At 39.3% G+C, this 17,028-nt stretch overlaps 3 protein-coding genes across 6 annotated transcripts; 1 reads left to right on the top strand and 2 right to left on the bottom strand.

Annotated features, from left to right (window-relative positions):
- Positions 1-213: 213 nt before the first annotated feature.
- On the bottom strand, positions 214-5,016 carry ybx1 (Y box binding protein 1). Of its 4 annotated transcripts, none has more exons than XM_074681092.1 (8): positions 4,746-5,016; positions 2,845-2,908; positions 2,564-2,597; positions 2,387-2,476; positions 1,919-2,263; positions 1,446-1,543; positions 816-1,102; positions 214-555 (listed from the first exon to the last, which is right to left on the bottom strand). In XM_074681092.1, exons 1-7 carry the CDS (start codon positions 4,849-4,851, stop codon positions 862-864), a joined length of 978 nt encoding a protein of 325 aa, XP_074537193.1. In that variant the 5' UTR covers positions 4,852-5,016; the 3' UTR covers positions 214-555; positions 816-861. The 4 variants fall into 4 exon arrangements, with proteins under 4 accessions (XP_074537193.1, XP_074537194.1, XP_074537195.1 ...); XM_074681093.1 differs by having other exon boundaries at positions 1,458-1,543; XM_074681094.1 differs by having other exon boundaries at positions 1,982-2,263.
- Positions 5,017-7,337: 2,321 nt separating this feature from the next.
- Positions 7,338-16,636, bottom strand: ppih (peptidylprolyl isomerase H (cyclophilin H)). Its single transcript, XM_074681640.1, has 9 exons — positions 16,455-16,636; positions 10,816-10,880; positions 10,678-10,701; positions 9,709-9,753; positions 9,358-9,400; positions 8,787-8,879; positions 8,405-8,492; positions 8,264-8,304; positions 7,338-7,740 (listed from the first exon to the last, which is right to left on the bottom strand). Exons 1-9 carry the CDS (start codon positions 16,518-16,520, stop codon positions 7,672-7,674), a joined length of 534 nt encoding a protein of 177 aa, XP_074537741.1. The 5' UTR covers positions 16,521-16,636; the 3' UTR covers positions 7,338-7,671.
- LOC141799402 (putative G-protein coupled receptor 160) lies at positions 13,027-14,043 on the top strand. The gene has a single exon (XM_074681639.1). It carries the CDS (start codon positions 13,027-13,029, stop codon positions 14,041-14,043), a length of 1,017 nt encoding a protein of 338 aa, XP_074537740.1.
- Positions 16,637-17,028: the final 392 nt, after the last annotated feature.

The following is a 17,028-nucleotide window of genomic DNA, read 5'->3' as shown; positions in this document are numbered from 1 at the left end:
GTATAGGATTTTGATATGTCAGTGAAAATGTGACCTTGTAAAATTGACAACATTACAAGTTTGCAATTTCTAATGCAGTTCAAATAATTGTACAATTGAGTTTGGTTTATGAAAAAAAAATGCATATTCTTATTTCTCTTTATATATGTGTGACTTTTAATGCCATGGTTTCAGAGTTTTTAAATGTCTGTGTAATAAAAATACAGAGTCAAATTGTCTGGTTTCTGGACTTTTATTTTAGCTTGCATTTTGTTAAAATGTCTGAATACATAAAAAGTTATTTAAAAATGTCAAACTGACCAGATATCAAATTCCATTTTTTCTTTAAAAACCTTTTGGTGTAAAAACTTAAGAGATTTAGAAAAACATTTGCTGTTTCCCCAAAATGTTTTGTTCCTGTCACATAAAAATAATGGAAAAAAAACAAGTCTGCATAGATTCTGCAGGCAATTGGTGGTAATCTGGTCAAATGCATGGTGCAAGCTTGTGACGATCGTCAAGTCAAATCTTTATTGCTCGATTCTTGTTTGATGTTTCTTCTTGTTGACAAAAAAACTGTCAAAAGACACAAAAATAGTAAATTAGTAAATGTCAACAGACAACAAAATGGAAAAAACAGTAGGTGGGCTTTGGAGAGACACATTTATCAATTTTTAAAATGCTTTCACACTTTAACTTATCTACTACAGAGCCAAAGGGAAAATAAATGTCTACACTTAAAAATGATAACACGACAGGTAAAAAAAAAGACGGCTGTTTCCTAAGTTAATAAGTAGAATAAATAGATAAATAAAAAATACCAACTGTACACTCACCCGGACGATGGTAAAAGATGGTAGGTGCCGGTGGGCAGGTTGTTTCCTACTCAGCCCCACCCTGCTGGGCCTCGGGAGCGGACGTTTTCTCTGCAGATGGGTCACCTCCTGTCTTGGGCTCCTTGTTTTCTGGGCCGGGTTTGCCACCAGTCTGTTGGCGTCTGCGGCGGTAGTTGAAGTTGCGACGGTAACGCCGCTGGCGGGGCTGTTGGTTCTGACCACCTTCGCCACCCTGATTCTCCTTGTCCTCCTCACCGTCCCGCACCGGTCTGGGACGGGGTGGACCCCTGGTAACAAAAAGCAGAACCCGTTCTACTGTAGCAACCAAGAAGTACAATGTAACTAGAACGTGAACATATTGCATAGAGGAAAGCCAACAAAACAGGATGCAGTTTGAAGTCAGAATGCAATTTCTGCAACAAATACGGTACACATGGCACATTCATATGCACAGCCGCAAGGTTTTGAGGTTATGCAGCAACATTCTCAGGCCATTTAAAGTAGCATTTATTACAAAGACAAATTCAAATAGTCAAAATTCAATTTTTTTGACTTGAGGCTATGGTCCACACTGCCCAAAAGTTTACTCTATTTGTTGCAGCCCTGCATCAATGAAGCCAACATGCAAACCTTGGTCTGAACCTTGGTCGGAAGCCTCTGTAGTAGTTCTGCCTTGCTGGTTTGTTCCCCTGGTCTGGACCTCCCTGGCCCTCGTCACCCTCACCTCCCTAAAGGCAAATTTAACAAAAAAACTGACACATAACTTTGTCAAGAGTTAGTATGCTAATTGAGAATTGCAGTGTAATGTACAATCTTAATTCATGATGAATGGAAACCAATGGCCAGATGCCATTACATGTTTTCTGATACAAGAGGTAGGTAACACAAGGAAGTTCCTACTCATGTCCGATAAGGAATATATTTGAGTCATTTTTTAAGATATCGGCAAGACCCCCGATACACCAAGATCTAATGTACACAACCACGTGACTGTTCAAAAGGAGAGGTTTGATTTGAGTATGACTTCAACCTATTAAAAGTCCCTTCACTCTAATGGGACGGCTGGGTGCCTGCTTCAGGAAAGTAGCCCTGTGACGGCGTACCTCAGTCATCTCTCCGCGTGGTGCGTTGGTGTATGGGGGCCGGCGGCCGTAGCGTCTACGTACAAAGTATGGGGGGTAACGCCGTCTGCCAGGATAAACGGGCCTGCGCTGCTGTTGCTGCGAGTCTCCTTCAGGGGCACTCTCTCCCCCATCTCGGCTGCCTTTGTCACGGCCTCCACTGCCTTGTTCACCCTCTCCGTCACTCTGGTAGTTCTCTGGATAGTCTCCACCACGGGGAGGACCCCTTCGCCTGGGATACCGCCTGTAGCGGTTTCTATCAGCGGCGTACTTACTTCCCTGGACTGCAACGCCGCCTGGGCCAGTGACATTAGCTGCCTCTGCTCCCTGAGGATAAGTGAATTACGAAGAAAAGTTCACTTCCATATGACAGATGGAGGCAAAAGGAAGTAAAGGCATTTTCATTACCTTCAGAAAAAGACATTAAACAATCACATGAACGCAACTTACCTTCTCTCCCTCCACTACATCGAACTCCACAGTTTCTCCATCTCCAACACTGCGAAGGTATTTTCTCGGGTTGTTCTTTTTGATGGCTGTCTAAAATCACAAATAGTTGACCTGTGAGTTATTTTTTTTGCTAATGACCATTCAAAATGATTTTGAAAAACACTTCATACAACTAACCTGGTGTACAAAAACGTCCTCTTTTGTATCATTCCTAGAGCAAAAAGAGGGGGAAAACATTAGGGTTGTTTTGTGACAAAGTGCAACAACGTATCCACTGGCAATTGAACCACCAAGTCTGAGGATAAAATTAGATTTAGTTGTAACAACTGCGAGAGGCAAGTAAATTGTCTAGCCAGCTTAGCAAGCAAAACAGAGCTATAATAGGATTGGAGATGTTCCTTCACATGAGCGCAGATGTTATCAGGGTTCATGAGGACAAGGGGGTGGGAGCTACTTACCTATTGATGAAACCATATCCATTCCTGACGTTGAACCACTTGACTGTACCCAAGACTTTTGTGGCTACGAATAGAAGCAATGTAAGAGTCAATTACCAATCAACTTTTATTGCAGTCAATCCATTTAACACATCAAATAACTGCCTTATTTCTACGGCACAACGCCTTTAGCAATGGAAAAACAGTGATGGGGTCAAATTTCAGCAGAGGATGGATAAACCACGAAGGCAACACACAAATTGGCTGGTATTTTTAAATCCCAACTGTCGCCCTTTAATAGATCATGATAGTTTGGGAGGCTCATGCCAGCTGCTCTTAAATGCGACATGAGCCATGAAAACTACGAGCTAGTAATCAGCTTGCTACTATACTGAGGGAATCCTTATTCCATGGAGTTGAATGTCTTGTTTCATTAGTGCGATGGATGCTGGATAAAGCTGTACCGTCTTTTAGCAATAGTGACTGACATCGTTACAAAGTTCAGCAACGACAGACCTACTGCCCCATTTAAGCCGCACGTACAGCACTCGATCACACGTGGTAAATCGCGGCCGGCTACGTTAGCAATAAGCATGGCTAGGCTGTTTGAGCATAGAAGCTACATTGCTAACTGGTTCTCAACCATGCGGTTGGATTAAAGCCAACAAACCGAAACGACCGTAAGAGTAGCTTGTCGACTCGCATCACAATGGTGACAAAAAGCTTTGAAATACAAGGAAACATGTCGTTTAATGTTAACACTCTCATATTTACTGTTAAGAGGCTAAATATTTTCATGGAATCAGTCGGCGGACATTTTGAGTTGCCCCTACAGTCATGCAAATAAACGATGATCGGCTAGGCTAGTGTAGCCAATGAGTTAGCCTCGTTAGCCATTGAGCTAACGTTACCACCCCTGTGGAAGACAGGCCAAAATACTAGCTAAGGATTTTGGTCAAAATTAGATAAACCCTGTTGTTAACTTTGCGATAGACTTAGAAAACGATACTGACATCGTCGTTTTGTCCCCCATGACTGGACTAGGTTCCTGCTTGTGTTTACATGTTTCTCGAATAATTAATGACAAACGGGGCCACAGTCGTTCGTATGAACAAAGGGGAGGTTAGCAGCTAACGCTAGCTTGACAACGATGGGTGTTCATGTTAATCAATTGAAGTAGAAGATTAAACCAAGTACCCAATCACTTGAGTTTATCTGTAAAAAAAAAACGAGCAAACGTTACGTTCACACGAATCTACGTCAACCGCTACGAATCGTCCACAAAACGTTGAAAGTGGTACTGGCGTTCAGACAGACGGTTGCCCTGAAACCGCTCCAACGGCCGTGCAAGTAACGGCCAGTCGGTTTTCTATGACGGTTATCTGACGTTCAGAGGTAGATGGAAAATTAGGCAAACGGGCAGTGGTTTATCGGATACCCCCATCTGATAAACGTTGTCATTATCATATGCCACTTGAAACAACTGCTTAATAATACATGCGGCATGTGACAAATTAGCATGCAGTGGCAGATAAGGCATAGCTAGAGGGTTGATTGGGTAAAAAAAAAAATCAACCGTTACTGACTTGTTTTTGCTCTAAAGACAAAATCCATCAGTTAAGCACTTTATTTAAAGTTTAAGTTTCTTTAGGCGACAAGAAAACCCACACGTTGACGTAACATGTAGTAGGACGACACATTAAGAGGGAATCACGAAGACAGCTAACATGTACACACATATGTATTAAACTCAATTCCCGACAACCTATGCCAAATAAAGCAACTGTGTGCTAGCGTACTGACTCGATTGTGTATAACCTCAACTGAACTAGTGGCTGGTTCATAAACGTTAGCAACCGACTCTTTTGCGCATCGGCTTTGCTGTGCCGTTGGCTAACCAAGCTAACTAGCAGTAGTCTTACCGATGACCTTCTTATCCCCCGCGGAAGCTGCGGCTGCCGGGCTGGATGGGCTCTCCTCATCGGCAGCAGGCTGCGGTGGTTGTTGTGTCTCGGCCTCGCTGCTCATGGTTACTACTGGTTGGTAACGGCTTCTGCCGGCGGCGGCTCTCTGCTATGTTTCCCGGTGCTAGATGGTAACCTGGGCCGGCGGTGGTGGGGGCTGCTGCCTTCGGGCTCTCTGCTTTCCTCTTTCCGCTCCCGTTGCCGATCGAACTGGGCAGAATGTACAACTGTGCCGGGGAATGTTCCTGGTGTGGGTCCGCCCAACTAGTTCTTTAATTGGTTAGAATCTCTAACGCATTACAAAACCTATTCTCATTGGCCAAGACGGCCATCAATCATTGTTGTGGCCAACGTTCGCTTGTGATGATTGGCCAATTGAGAATGTACCTGTCTCTTCTCACCGCCCCAGTGATGTCAAAGCCAGACAAGGGAAACTGTGACACTTCGGGAAAGAAGTGTCTCCCTGGTTGCCCTGTGATGCTTAAGAAATATTTTATCAATTTACAGGAATACAAAATGATTAGTTCGCGAAAGTGTTAGAGATACTGAAAAATCTAGTAAAAATCGACAAAGTGTATTTCTTATATTTGGGAAAACAGGTTCTCAGATTAGTGTAGTTTCTGAATTACTGCTGGACAGTTTTCTCCCAGGAAGAGACCAAACGACATTTTCGCAGCAAATATTGAAAGCTATATGTGATCATCTTTTACTATCTATTGCCATTCTTAAGCCGTTACGCATAACTTTAATTTTGCTGCTCCTAGCAGGTGGAATAAAATCTAAAACGTCAAATCTATTGCCCCATGCGCTCTTGATCTATGAATCGTAGTGTATGAATAATATTAAAAAGGGAAAAGGCGTTATTAATCCATAGAACACAATGTTCATCTTATATTTGTCGTTTCAAAGCATGGTACCTCTCAATCAAACATGATTCAGTGCAAGATTCGGTCTGGGTGCATCGCAGAGCGCTATAGAGAACATGAAGTTCTCAGTATGAAATACAAAGCATGTCAGTTGAGTCTGCTTCAAAAGCTAATGCAATATTTTTCTTTAAAAAGGAACTCTTGTTTTATCACTAAATCTACAATAGAGAAAACAAGCAATTTCATTCGATATTTGACAATAAATCATCTGAAGTAATTCGCTGTCCTCCCTGCCGGTTTTCTAAGGTCATCCCAGGACACACTACACCAAGATGTCCATAACATTTATGTTCAAGTGCAATGGAGAAAATATTTCACGTGATTTGTCTTTTTTATTAATAAGGAATAGCTAGGGGTCATCTTAAAATTGATTTAAAAAAAAAAAAAAAACAGGATTTAAAAACTGATACAAATTTTCAAAGATAAATATGGCCGATGAGCTCAAATGAGGACACTGAATTCTATAGTTAGTCACATTACTCCTCTCCTGTTGGCATGCACAAATAGTGGTTAACTGGTTGTCATTACCCTGAGTGTATCCAGAAACTCTACTTCCAGTAGCAGAGAACAGAGAGACCCAGACTGAGTGTGAGACAGCCCCCACCCCATCCATTGTCATGGTAATGCTCCACTGGCACTGTTTATGAGCACAGGCTGATGTGTGAGAGCTTGCTGTTAATGGCCGAGTCCGTTCTCCCACACAAAGATGGGCTTTAGCATTGACCCCAGAAAGCCTCCCCACGAAGAGACCGCTCCTACCCCCAACTACCTCCATCACTGCAGGAAAAAAAAGGGAAAAAAGAAAAACCTTCTTCCTCCCTCCATAAGAACTGAGTCTCCATCTGAAAGGATTCTTTTATGAGAACGGTATCCAAGGCAGAACAGGGAGAGCATGGTTGGGGGAGGGGGTATGGTGGCTTGGATTTGTATGGATGGCTGGGATAAGAAGAGGTAGCCATAAGTTCAGCAGAGGATTGCTTGGCACAGGGCTTGTGTGACTTGGAGGATTCCACTGTATTTCCCTGCATAGTGTTTCCTCTGTCGCTTTAATGACGATGAGCCTGAGATTGATTATTTTACAATAATATATCTTGGTTACATCAGAGACAAAACATACTGTACATTTTTGCAGAATTACTTCCAGTGGAAACAAACTATTTCATGCTGCTTAAACATGTCTTAATGGACTCTGTACATAATGTTCTTTCAGAGCAAAGTCAGTGCACCTGAATTTGTGAGCAGTTTTTTTATGCACATTCAATTTTATCTATTTTTCTTTTTGAAATGTGTCAACTGACTGCAAATGCTTTATAATTTTTTTTTTTTTGTCAAGACCTCTTATTGATTTTTCAATACAGAAAAGAATCTATACATCTAAATACCTTGTTACTGCTTTTAGCTTTATGCTACAACTCATTATTAGACAGTAAATTTGAACACTTTCACTATTTTGGGTTGAGAGAACAATTACTACCAAAGCTGAGGGTAAAACAACTGAACACGCAACACGAACTTTATATTGGAAGGCCATTTTTTTGCCGATGTGAAAATATTTTTTAATAAATACACACTACCCTTGCAAAATTTACAAAAATGGCAAACAATTTATTAGTTATTAGCAAAAACAATTTGAAGTTGATACATAAGTTGTCTCCACTGGACTCAGTAATACATCAGTAACTGAGTTGAACATAAGGTTTTTAAGGTGAATTTTAACCAAGCATGTGTATCACATCCTATCTTAACAAAAATCCATCTGAATCATTAAAACATTACCCTGGGATCAGGTATACTGTACTAGGAAAATGATACTATTTCTGCTTAACTTTAGAATGTCATTCAGAGAATCAATAGAAAAAAAAAGAATAAAATGGGAGTATAAGGGTGAATGTTTGTTGAGACATTACTTCATTTACACAGAGGTTGTGTAGTTCTGGTATTGTTGGAACTAAGCTGGGTCACATCTCCCCACATTGGGCAATAAGGATGGGGAGCTTGGGTTTGTTGTTGGGTCCTGTGGGAACATTCTGGTGGGGAAAAGGGCATAAAGTTAGAAAAAAAGCTTAAGATAAAAAGGCTTCATGCAAGAAAAGAAACACTCTTCACACAAAATTTTGCCTAAATACTTAGTAGTTTCTGATAATTGCAGCTTTTCTTTATTTTTTTTAGCATTGAATGATTTGTCCTGATGACCTGAAGTTCGACAGTTAGTAAATCAAACATTATTATAACCCCAACATCTTAATTAATTATTATTCAGTCTTTATAAAGGCTCTATTTAAGAAAAAGATGAATGAGTTAAATAATTTTGTGAAAAAAAGAAGTAATACAACTAGAAAAGGCATTTTCATCTGAGCTGAAGCTGTTGCAAACTGTTTTTTTATCTAGCTGTTTTTCCACTCAGCTTCACCATATTTCAATACTTTTGCATTAAGAGTGTTCTTCCGCTCTACTGAGTGTTTGTTTATGCAGACACCGAATTCCAGCTAACAGAATCAATACAGAACAGAAAAACAAGTAACTATACAAAAGATGGAAGTAAATTTTTACCTCAATTTTTCTCATGATCAGCAAACCATCGACCACTTTTCCTGAAAATTTTGTGAAGAAGATACTTTTACTTAGCACAGACTAATAAGAATTTAAAAACCCAATTGAAAAATGCATGAAAAATATTGAAATCTCTCTTACCGAAAACAACATGCTTCCCATCTAGCCAATCACATTTAGCGCAGGTAATGAAAAACTGACAACCATTTGTCCCTGGACCACTGTTTGCCTACAAAAGAAAATATAAATATAAACTGAGAAATAAATTGCAGTTGTAAAATGAATTTTCTAAATGATAGGGGTTATTTCACTTGAACCAATCAATTCTATCATAGCTGATGTAAAATCCATTTGATAGGATAAGGTAAATCAAGGCTGAATAGAGAGGACATTGCAGGGCATGCTAACTGAGTTAAGGAGAAGACTTCCTCAAATATCTTAATTTGACGGCGATCACTGTAAACAAACCATTTCCTGATGAAACAGTGACCCTGACATGTGATCATTGATCTGTTGTACATACCATGGCCAGGAGACCAGGCGCAGAATGCTTCACTTTGAAATTTTCATCTGCAAACGGACCTCTATAGATGCTGCAGATACCGGTACCATCACCCTGAACAAAATGGGAGAGAAAACAGTCTGTCAGACAAAAAGAAAGCTTGATCATGTGAAACATGTAACTGTAATCCCCCTAATGTCCACCAGGGAGTGAAAGAGTTACATGAAGGCCTGCATAATTTAACAAACCTCTGTAGATTGTGTGATCTCAGCATGAGAGATGAACTTAATAAGGTCATGAAATGACAAGTAGATTTCTCAAGCATTTGAGAGAAAATGTTTCAAGAATCATCAGATTTTAGGCAAGATGCCTTCAATATCTCACTTGTGTATGTTTTTTTAACTCTTCTCCTTTACACCAGCCCTGTGGTCTCCAATCCCTAAAATTATCCCATCAGAGATTTGTGGAGGTTTTCTGCTCACTTTTGCAGCTTTTTTTTCAGCTGAGCTGAAGCACTCAAAGCCATCAGTGTGTCATTTTCTCTGCTCAGTGGCACCATCCTCACAGCAAAGATTTATAGATATATACTCACATTCACAAAGTCTCCTCCTTGTATCATAAAGTCTTTGATAACCCTGGCAATATAAAAGAAGAAGGCATGTCAAAACAGTCAAATTTTGTTTGAAAAGAACTTAATAATGAGTCGAGAATACAACTGTATGCCTTTCACAAGTAAAAGAAAAAAATGCACATTTGACTGTTATGGATTACATCTTCAAAAACAGTGAAGTTGTTATTCTTAATTATAGTTCCACTGGCTATTCTAACACCAGCTAAAAATATTGATAAGTAAACCAAAATCAATCCATTCAGAATCATTTAAATATATCAAACACCAAAGAAGTTTGTTAACTAAACAAAAAAAAGGTGTTACAGTTTGTACCTGTGGAATGTGCAGCCTTTGAAACCTATAGGGACGCCATCCTTCCTGTAAGACAGAATTTTAACAACACAGAACATTTAATAACATAAATGTCTAATCAAATGGGCAATGCAAACAAACACTTGCCATTCTAAACTTTGTTGAATAATAAAGAAGCATGTGACAGATCAATGTTTGTCTATGATCCTATCTGACAAAACTAATGCTGAGCAGAGAAATGTAAATGAAACAGTGACAGTGACGTGGTCCTGCAACACAGAAATGGACTTGAAAGTTCACAAAAATGTGTTAGTTTTAAAATACAAACACTGTATTTCTTATTGAGTAAAAACTGGCTGAAGGGGATAGGAAGAATTTGCCTGTTAAGTTCATTGAAATAAAAATATTGCCTTTATACAAGAAAACTAGCACATTATCCTGTTTGCAGTTTTGGAAACTCTTTACAAAGCAAATCAGCCATTATTTTTGTCCTTTTATATTTTGAAATAAGGTACTCTGAATTTGTCAGGGAAATGTGCCCCATATTAATGTGAATAAGGCAATTTATCCTCAAAAGATGTAAACACTAGCTTAAATTTAACTTTTTGTAGGGTTGTTTGAGGGCAAACTGACAGTCACAGAGCGGATCCACCATTGTGTTTCATAACAGCTCATTGGACTTTTTTTTTCTCTGCACATGGTTTGTTACTGCTGTAAAGAAATTCTTTTTTTTAATGCAGCAAAGAAATACTCAGAGACCTGAGACCTTAAAGTACAGTTATCTTTTTCAATGTGTCAGGTTCCTCCAAACTTCCTTGTCTGATAAAAGCAAAATAAGTTCTTCATCTTAACTTCTAAATCCTCAAATTACTGTTAGTTGGCATGCCCAATTAAATCTCTTCAATTATGATAAAATAATCTGTATTGGTAACTTAAAGGGTGAAGAAGTGTTTGTGTCCTGATAAGGATTACGGGCTTCCAGTGACTTACCTGAACTCTCCAGTGCAGAACTGCCTGTAAGAGAGAATCAAATATTGGCTCTGAGAACTAAGAGACAATCTGATGTGATTATTTAATCTGTTTTTTTTTTTTATGTGACAGATTTAGACAAGTAGACTTCATCCTTACCTGAAATTCTCAGCTGTCTTTGGAACCACATCAGCAAACAGCTCGATCTTCATCCGTCCAACATCCTGATAAAACAGAGTATCCAACCTTGTGTTACCGGTTGTTGTTAAACAGTTTCACTGCAAAACAAATTTAACTTCTGGCCAAAACAGCCCTTTCTGGAATTACCAGTTACGGTTTTCTAGCTGGAAGATAATGTTACTGAAATACATCTGAAGGATTTCTTCTGCACTCAACAGAATGACGCAACAGCTCAATCCAGTTACACCTTTCAGCATTCCATTGACACACATTAAACACTGAGCTGAAAATATGACCCTAACAACACAAGCCATCTTGCTGCACTTGCCAAAGGTCAAAGAATACATAATCTGTAGAAATGAATGAGAGTGCTTCAATCTCGACGCAGCTCATTACAAGACATTAGACCCTTTGCAAGGTTTGTATGTGTGTGTGTCTGGGAGCGTGGGTGTCGGGTCACTTAGGCCTCCCACAGCCCAGGGGGACATGCAAGAGGCTCACTGTTACGTTGACATGCATGTGTTTCATTTGTGTGTATGAATGCATGAAAAAAAAATCTTGTATAAAAGAGTTGTTTGTCCACATGCCATCACTGCACAACTCTCACTCCCAGTTCAACCTGTTCACAGCGAGATCACTGCCATGATCACTTAACTGTTTGATTCAGAGAAATCAAGTTTAGAGTTTCCAGAGAGTGAAATTAAGGACATCGAGTCAGATCAGGAGGAACTAACATCAACTACTGAGCGCTGAAGAGATTTGTGTCTAGAATTTGATGACAGGTAAGAGCCTTTCAGATTCAAAAATGTTGCTCCTTGAAGGTCTACTTTTTGTAAGCCTCTGCTGTTGTAATGCTTAAAAAAAGATGTAACAGTGTGGAGATCTCCTCAGATTGTCCCACTTAATTAATAAAGAAATAAAATGAGGAAAAGATATTGATTTTACGTAAGTGATAAAAGTATTTATCAATCATAACACCGTCACCTATCCTTAGGCGTGGATGGCTGTGAGTATTCACAGTGTTGCTCAGTGCAGTAAAAATCTCTGTGTTATTAACCTGATATGGTTCAATCAGACACCTGCAGGTGCATGTTTGACCAAACATGCTGGAAAAGCAATATGAAGATGAATAGAGGTTTCCTATAAAGCCTAAATGTTTTAGAATAGTCTCACCAATAATTGCTCCTTGTAAAGCAGTTTGAGCTGTTAACTAGTACAACCGACTAACTTAAAAAAAGCATGTTATTGCAATATAAATGGTACAAAACCGAAATACACTTAGTAAGTATGTTTTGATACGACTGCCTCTAGCATCCAACACTTTGTAGTCTTTCCAGAGATTTTTGCGCAGTTGTCTAAGAGCATGGTGCTGGTAAACAAAACCGGTTGAGTGGTTTCAGCGTTACAGAATACATGTTATAGGACATGTAAAGCGAAACAAGCAACCATCCCCTTTGTGTTTTAAATGCAAATCAGACAGGCATCCTTCATGAGAAGGTGTGTCCTATTACTTGTTTACATTGACAATGGAAGGTGGAGCTGGAAAGACCTGCTCAAAAGGTAAAGGCATCACCTGATAACAGTCAATAACCAGTACTGATGAAAGCAAGCAGGGCTTCTAACTTCCATTACTGCAGGAGTGAATAATCTGGATCTCTACTCAGCTGAATGCGACAGGTACAGACTTCACTGTGTGATGCATGCTTATGTGTTTACACTAGATAAGTACATGATTTAGTTACAAGAACCACCTTTATCTTGCTTTGTTATTGCAAACCAAAGAAACTGCAGGAAATTTGAGTTTATGCTTCTAGATTGAACACAGTGATGATGAATACTGACATGAAGAATCTGGTTCTGCAGAAGAGGAAAAGTCAGAATTAGTCAGAGATGAGGTTTTGCTTGAGGTTAAATAATAACAGGGTCATTGTGAAGCGTTCCAAAGCAAGTTAACATTGCAGCTCCTGCTTTTAGGTTCACTCCTTTAGCAAATATGGATTCTGCCATCTAATCTTCAGAGTTGTTCAAAGGAGTTTTGACAGGAATGGATATAAATTAATGCTTAAACCAAACCTGATGACATAACCAAACCAACACTATTTTGTCTTTTCCAGCATCATCCAGAGCTCCTTGATACAGAGCACAGACTGTATCAGTTGCCACCTGTTGAAGACTACCCATACAGCTAAGATGCTAGTCATCATGGAGCAATGGGATGAGGCTGGCTGCCACACCAACAACACATACAAATATCTTCTGCTCATGATTTCTAAGCTGGGACTGGATGCATTAGTCTTCTACTTCTGCTGCCAAAAGGTTTACACCTTCTTTTTAAACATGTGCAGCCTGGCCCTTCTACTGGTTGATGTGCTCATGGTGCTTATCATGGCAACTGTGTGGTTCCTTGGACCTGACAAGTCTCCTCTATCACCCTGTTTTGTCTTGACCAATGCATCAGCAACATATGGAGCACTCCCATTACCCATGATGATCCTGGGTTTACTCAACTACAGCTTGGAAGATGCCTCGCCGAATAACCACAGCTCTTTCTGCAAGCTTGTGAGAAATGCAGTTTTGACATTGCTGGTGTTGATTCTGGCTGCTACTTTCACGTTTGGTTCTGGGAAAGTTGAGCTGAAAGACCAACGCATTGGGACATGGACAGTTATGTTTGTTTGTAGATTATCTGATTGTTCAGTGATTACCTACTTTGTTTTGGGGCTATTCATTGCAGTAATTTGTACCTTGCTGCCCTTTTGCTCTATGATTCCCCGCTGGGTCAAAGAGTCTAACAAAATATCTCTGGCAAGGGACGAAGATCATAAGAAGAGGAGGAGTGACTTGATGTCCACCCAAACAAAGAGCGTCTACACAAAAAGCGCTGAGGAGAATTATCTGGAGGACAGTGACTGGCAGCGACCCCCTCTATGGTTAAGCCTAACTTTGGGCTTTGGTCTGTTTTGGATGCCTTACCTGGTCGTGTCTGTGGGCTGTTGGCTCATTGGCCTTGTAGTGCCTGCATACCTTACAGTCAACATACTGTGGTTGGAGTGTGTTAACAGTTTAATTGTAGGTGTAGTGTTCTGGGTAAAAAGCAAGACACAAGGGCCATACAGCAATCTGCCAGGAAATGTGTGCTCTTGGCAAGTTTTCTGGCATTTGAGCAAAGGAACACAACAGCTGCAACCCCCCCATGCCTGTGTTTGAGCCATCAAAAGAGAAGAAAATTACTCTCCTCTATATATAAAATATATACATATATGGGTTTGGAAATAATTGTACAGCAATATTATCATTCTGGCTTGTGCAATACAATTACTGTAATGCACTTTACTGTTGCTTCTGACATAAATATCATCTATATTTGAAAATATAATATATTTTTTATTTCATGGGTTCAGAGAAAAAACTACCAAAAGAATATCACAGGGTAGGATACCTTAGACATGCATTGACATTAACATGATACCAGCATTATCAGCTATTAACTGACCTACTCTCTAATTATTGGAATGATATTCATCCTGCACTTAATATTGTGTTTATTTTTCCTCAAGACATTTTGTATTCTTCAGTGAAACAGACATCTTTATGTTTCATTTGATAATGCTCTTGCAGCTTATCGCAGAATCACTGTGACAGGATTTGATCATGTTTGTGAACAATATTTTGTAAAATTCAAAAAATTATGCACAGAAAGACTATGGCCAGGCAGTCACATTACAACTTTTAGATCTTCACTGATTTGAAAACTCTGGGAGACCACACACAAAGACTGTTTTTTTTGGCATGGAAATCATTGTGTTTGACATCTACAAAAACTGGACAGAACTAGTCGAAAGTGAATCTGCAGTATGCTGCTGCTTTCAAAAATGATATGAAGTGGTGGAAAAGGGTGGGACAAAAATGTAAAAAAAAAAAAAAAAAAAAAAAAAAAACTAACATGCTGGATGTTGTTACTGTGATGGGGTGCCACCTATCTGAGGTTGTTTACTTTTAGTGTATGATACAAATCTTGATGATGCCTCAGGGTAAATGCTTTGAAGCATCATCAGAGTGCTTAATTTTGTATACACTGTTGGCTCCATTTGTGATATCCATATATTGCCATATGAGGGATTGGACAACCATATCATCTTGAGTGAGAAAAGAAGAAAAGACAAGTCAGAAGAGGAAGAATGGAATCAGGGTAAACTACAACCCAAATCAGAAGTGAGGTTTCAGCAATATTATAATATTGCTATCAATTGTTTTTGAAGCTACGTGCATAGGAAAGTACACACCTTCTGAAGCCATTGAGACACCATGACATAAAAATAAGACAAGAGAGACTCTAAACTGCTGAGCGTCCACTCAAGAAATTAATCTTGTTGTACATTGTCAAATTTCATGTTATTGATTGTTGACTTCAGCCTATTCTTTTGTCTATTTTCTAACTTGAAGAAAAGTTGAATAAAAAGATTTTTAAAAAATAAAATGGTCTCTCACTTTCTGAATGTTTGTAAAAAACGTAATTAGAGATGAATAATCCTGTCTCATATGTTTTGAAATAGGTTGCTGACATGCCATCAATTATAAAATGCACATTTTTGCACCAAACAGCATTTAAAATTTAAACATTCCTTTTGGATATTGTATACAGAGCCCTTGGGTTGTAGTTGGGGTTGTACTTATAATGGCACATCACATTTTAGACATGGTCAAACTCATGCTCAGATTCACATACTTTGTGTCTCTTTTAAAATGGACACTGCTTGGTGTCTTAATACACAGTTTAACCAGAGATATACAGTGTGATATGTGTGTACACAGCATCTTGTGTTGTATTCCATATGCACTACAGTGTAAAGTGTCTATTTCTGATAACTGTGCATTCCATATATTTGGTGGTGCTTGATGGGAAAGTAAAATGTAATGGAGGTAACAATACACAGAAATATTTTGTGTTTACATATCCCGCCTATCCATCTGCACATGCCATTTTTTCTTATCTTTCTTTACCTACAGTGCCAAATCTGTCAGAAGCATATTTTAACAGTGAAGTAAAAATGAGTTTCACTGCAACTATACTGAAATGCATGATCAATGCAGCTTGTTACAAAAACTGTGGCATAATAAAATACCTTACTTATTACCATCTCGCATTTTGTTGTCAACTGCATCAGAGCCTTCCACTATAACTTGACAGTGTAGGGAGATAGGTTCAGTTGTGCCTTAATGATATGTATAGTCACCATTTCTTCTAGCACAGTTTCACAAAGTGGAGAAATTTGGCCCAGATAAACTATCGGGTAGAGATAACAAAAGCTAGTCGGTTAGTGAAATTACGATCTCGACTATTGGAGGACGACTGGATGAACACAAGACCACCATTACACCGCTTCACCGTGTTTACGCTACACGAGGCTTGCTACAAGGAAAACCTTGGACACAGCGGTAAAAGTTGTACATCTTTCATCTTCGCGTGAATCTAACATGAGTTGAAAGATCACGGAGAAAAGTAGCTCCAAATTTCCCATCGAATTACGATACTACAGCGGGATTTCCTCAACGTGGTAACATAAACGTCTCGGCTCGGAAGTAAAGTCTGTTTCAGTGGTTTACTCAGCACTACTCACCTGCCCACCGATGGTAATATCGAAGAACACAATCGGATTGTTTGGATTTGACGGCTGAACAGACATTATATTTCACCCTTTAAAACGACTGAATACAAAAGTTCAATGAATTTCATATGAACGTTTGAATATCTAACATAAGCGCTGAAGGGTTCTACGGTGGCCCAGGATAGACATGTTACGGCGTGCGGTGGGGAACAAATTCAGTTTTGTGACAAAGCGCGTAGTCTATTGATGCCCTGCAAGGGGCGCCGTCTGGTGGACGCATCTGAACGTCTTACTCTTGTTACCGCATAGAAAACAAGCACACTTCATAATATTTCAACTGTCAATTCAAAACTCCTTCTCAATGCTTCAGCAAATACCTGAGGTTAACTCAAATTAAAGTGGCCTGTTACAATTTCTCTCATAAACCAAAAAGGTTGTACAACAGAAGAAGAATAATGTTTATTCAGATAGTGGATAGCTCTTCCCCACATTATTCACCACAGAGGTACAGTGTTGAGCAAGTAATTAAAAATGAAGCCATAAAAGCCAAAAAACGTTACAATTTTTTTTTGGCCAAAACCGCCCA

Source organism: Halichoeres trimaculatus, unplaced genomic scaffold (assembly GCF_033239565.1).
Source record: "Halichoeres trimaculatus isolate MK-OKI-2021-1 unplaced genomic scaffold, fHalTri1.1 fHalTri1_scaffold_11, whole genome shotgun sequence".
Classification (NCBI taxonomy): Eukaryota; Metazoa; Chordata; class Actinopteri; order Labriformes; family Labridae; genus Halichoeres; species Halichoeres trimaculatus.
This window is presented reverse-complemented; position numbering and strand designations above follow the sequence as displayed.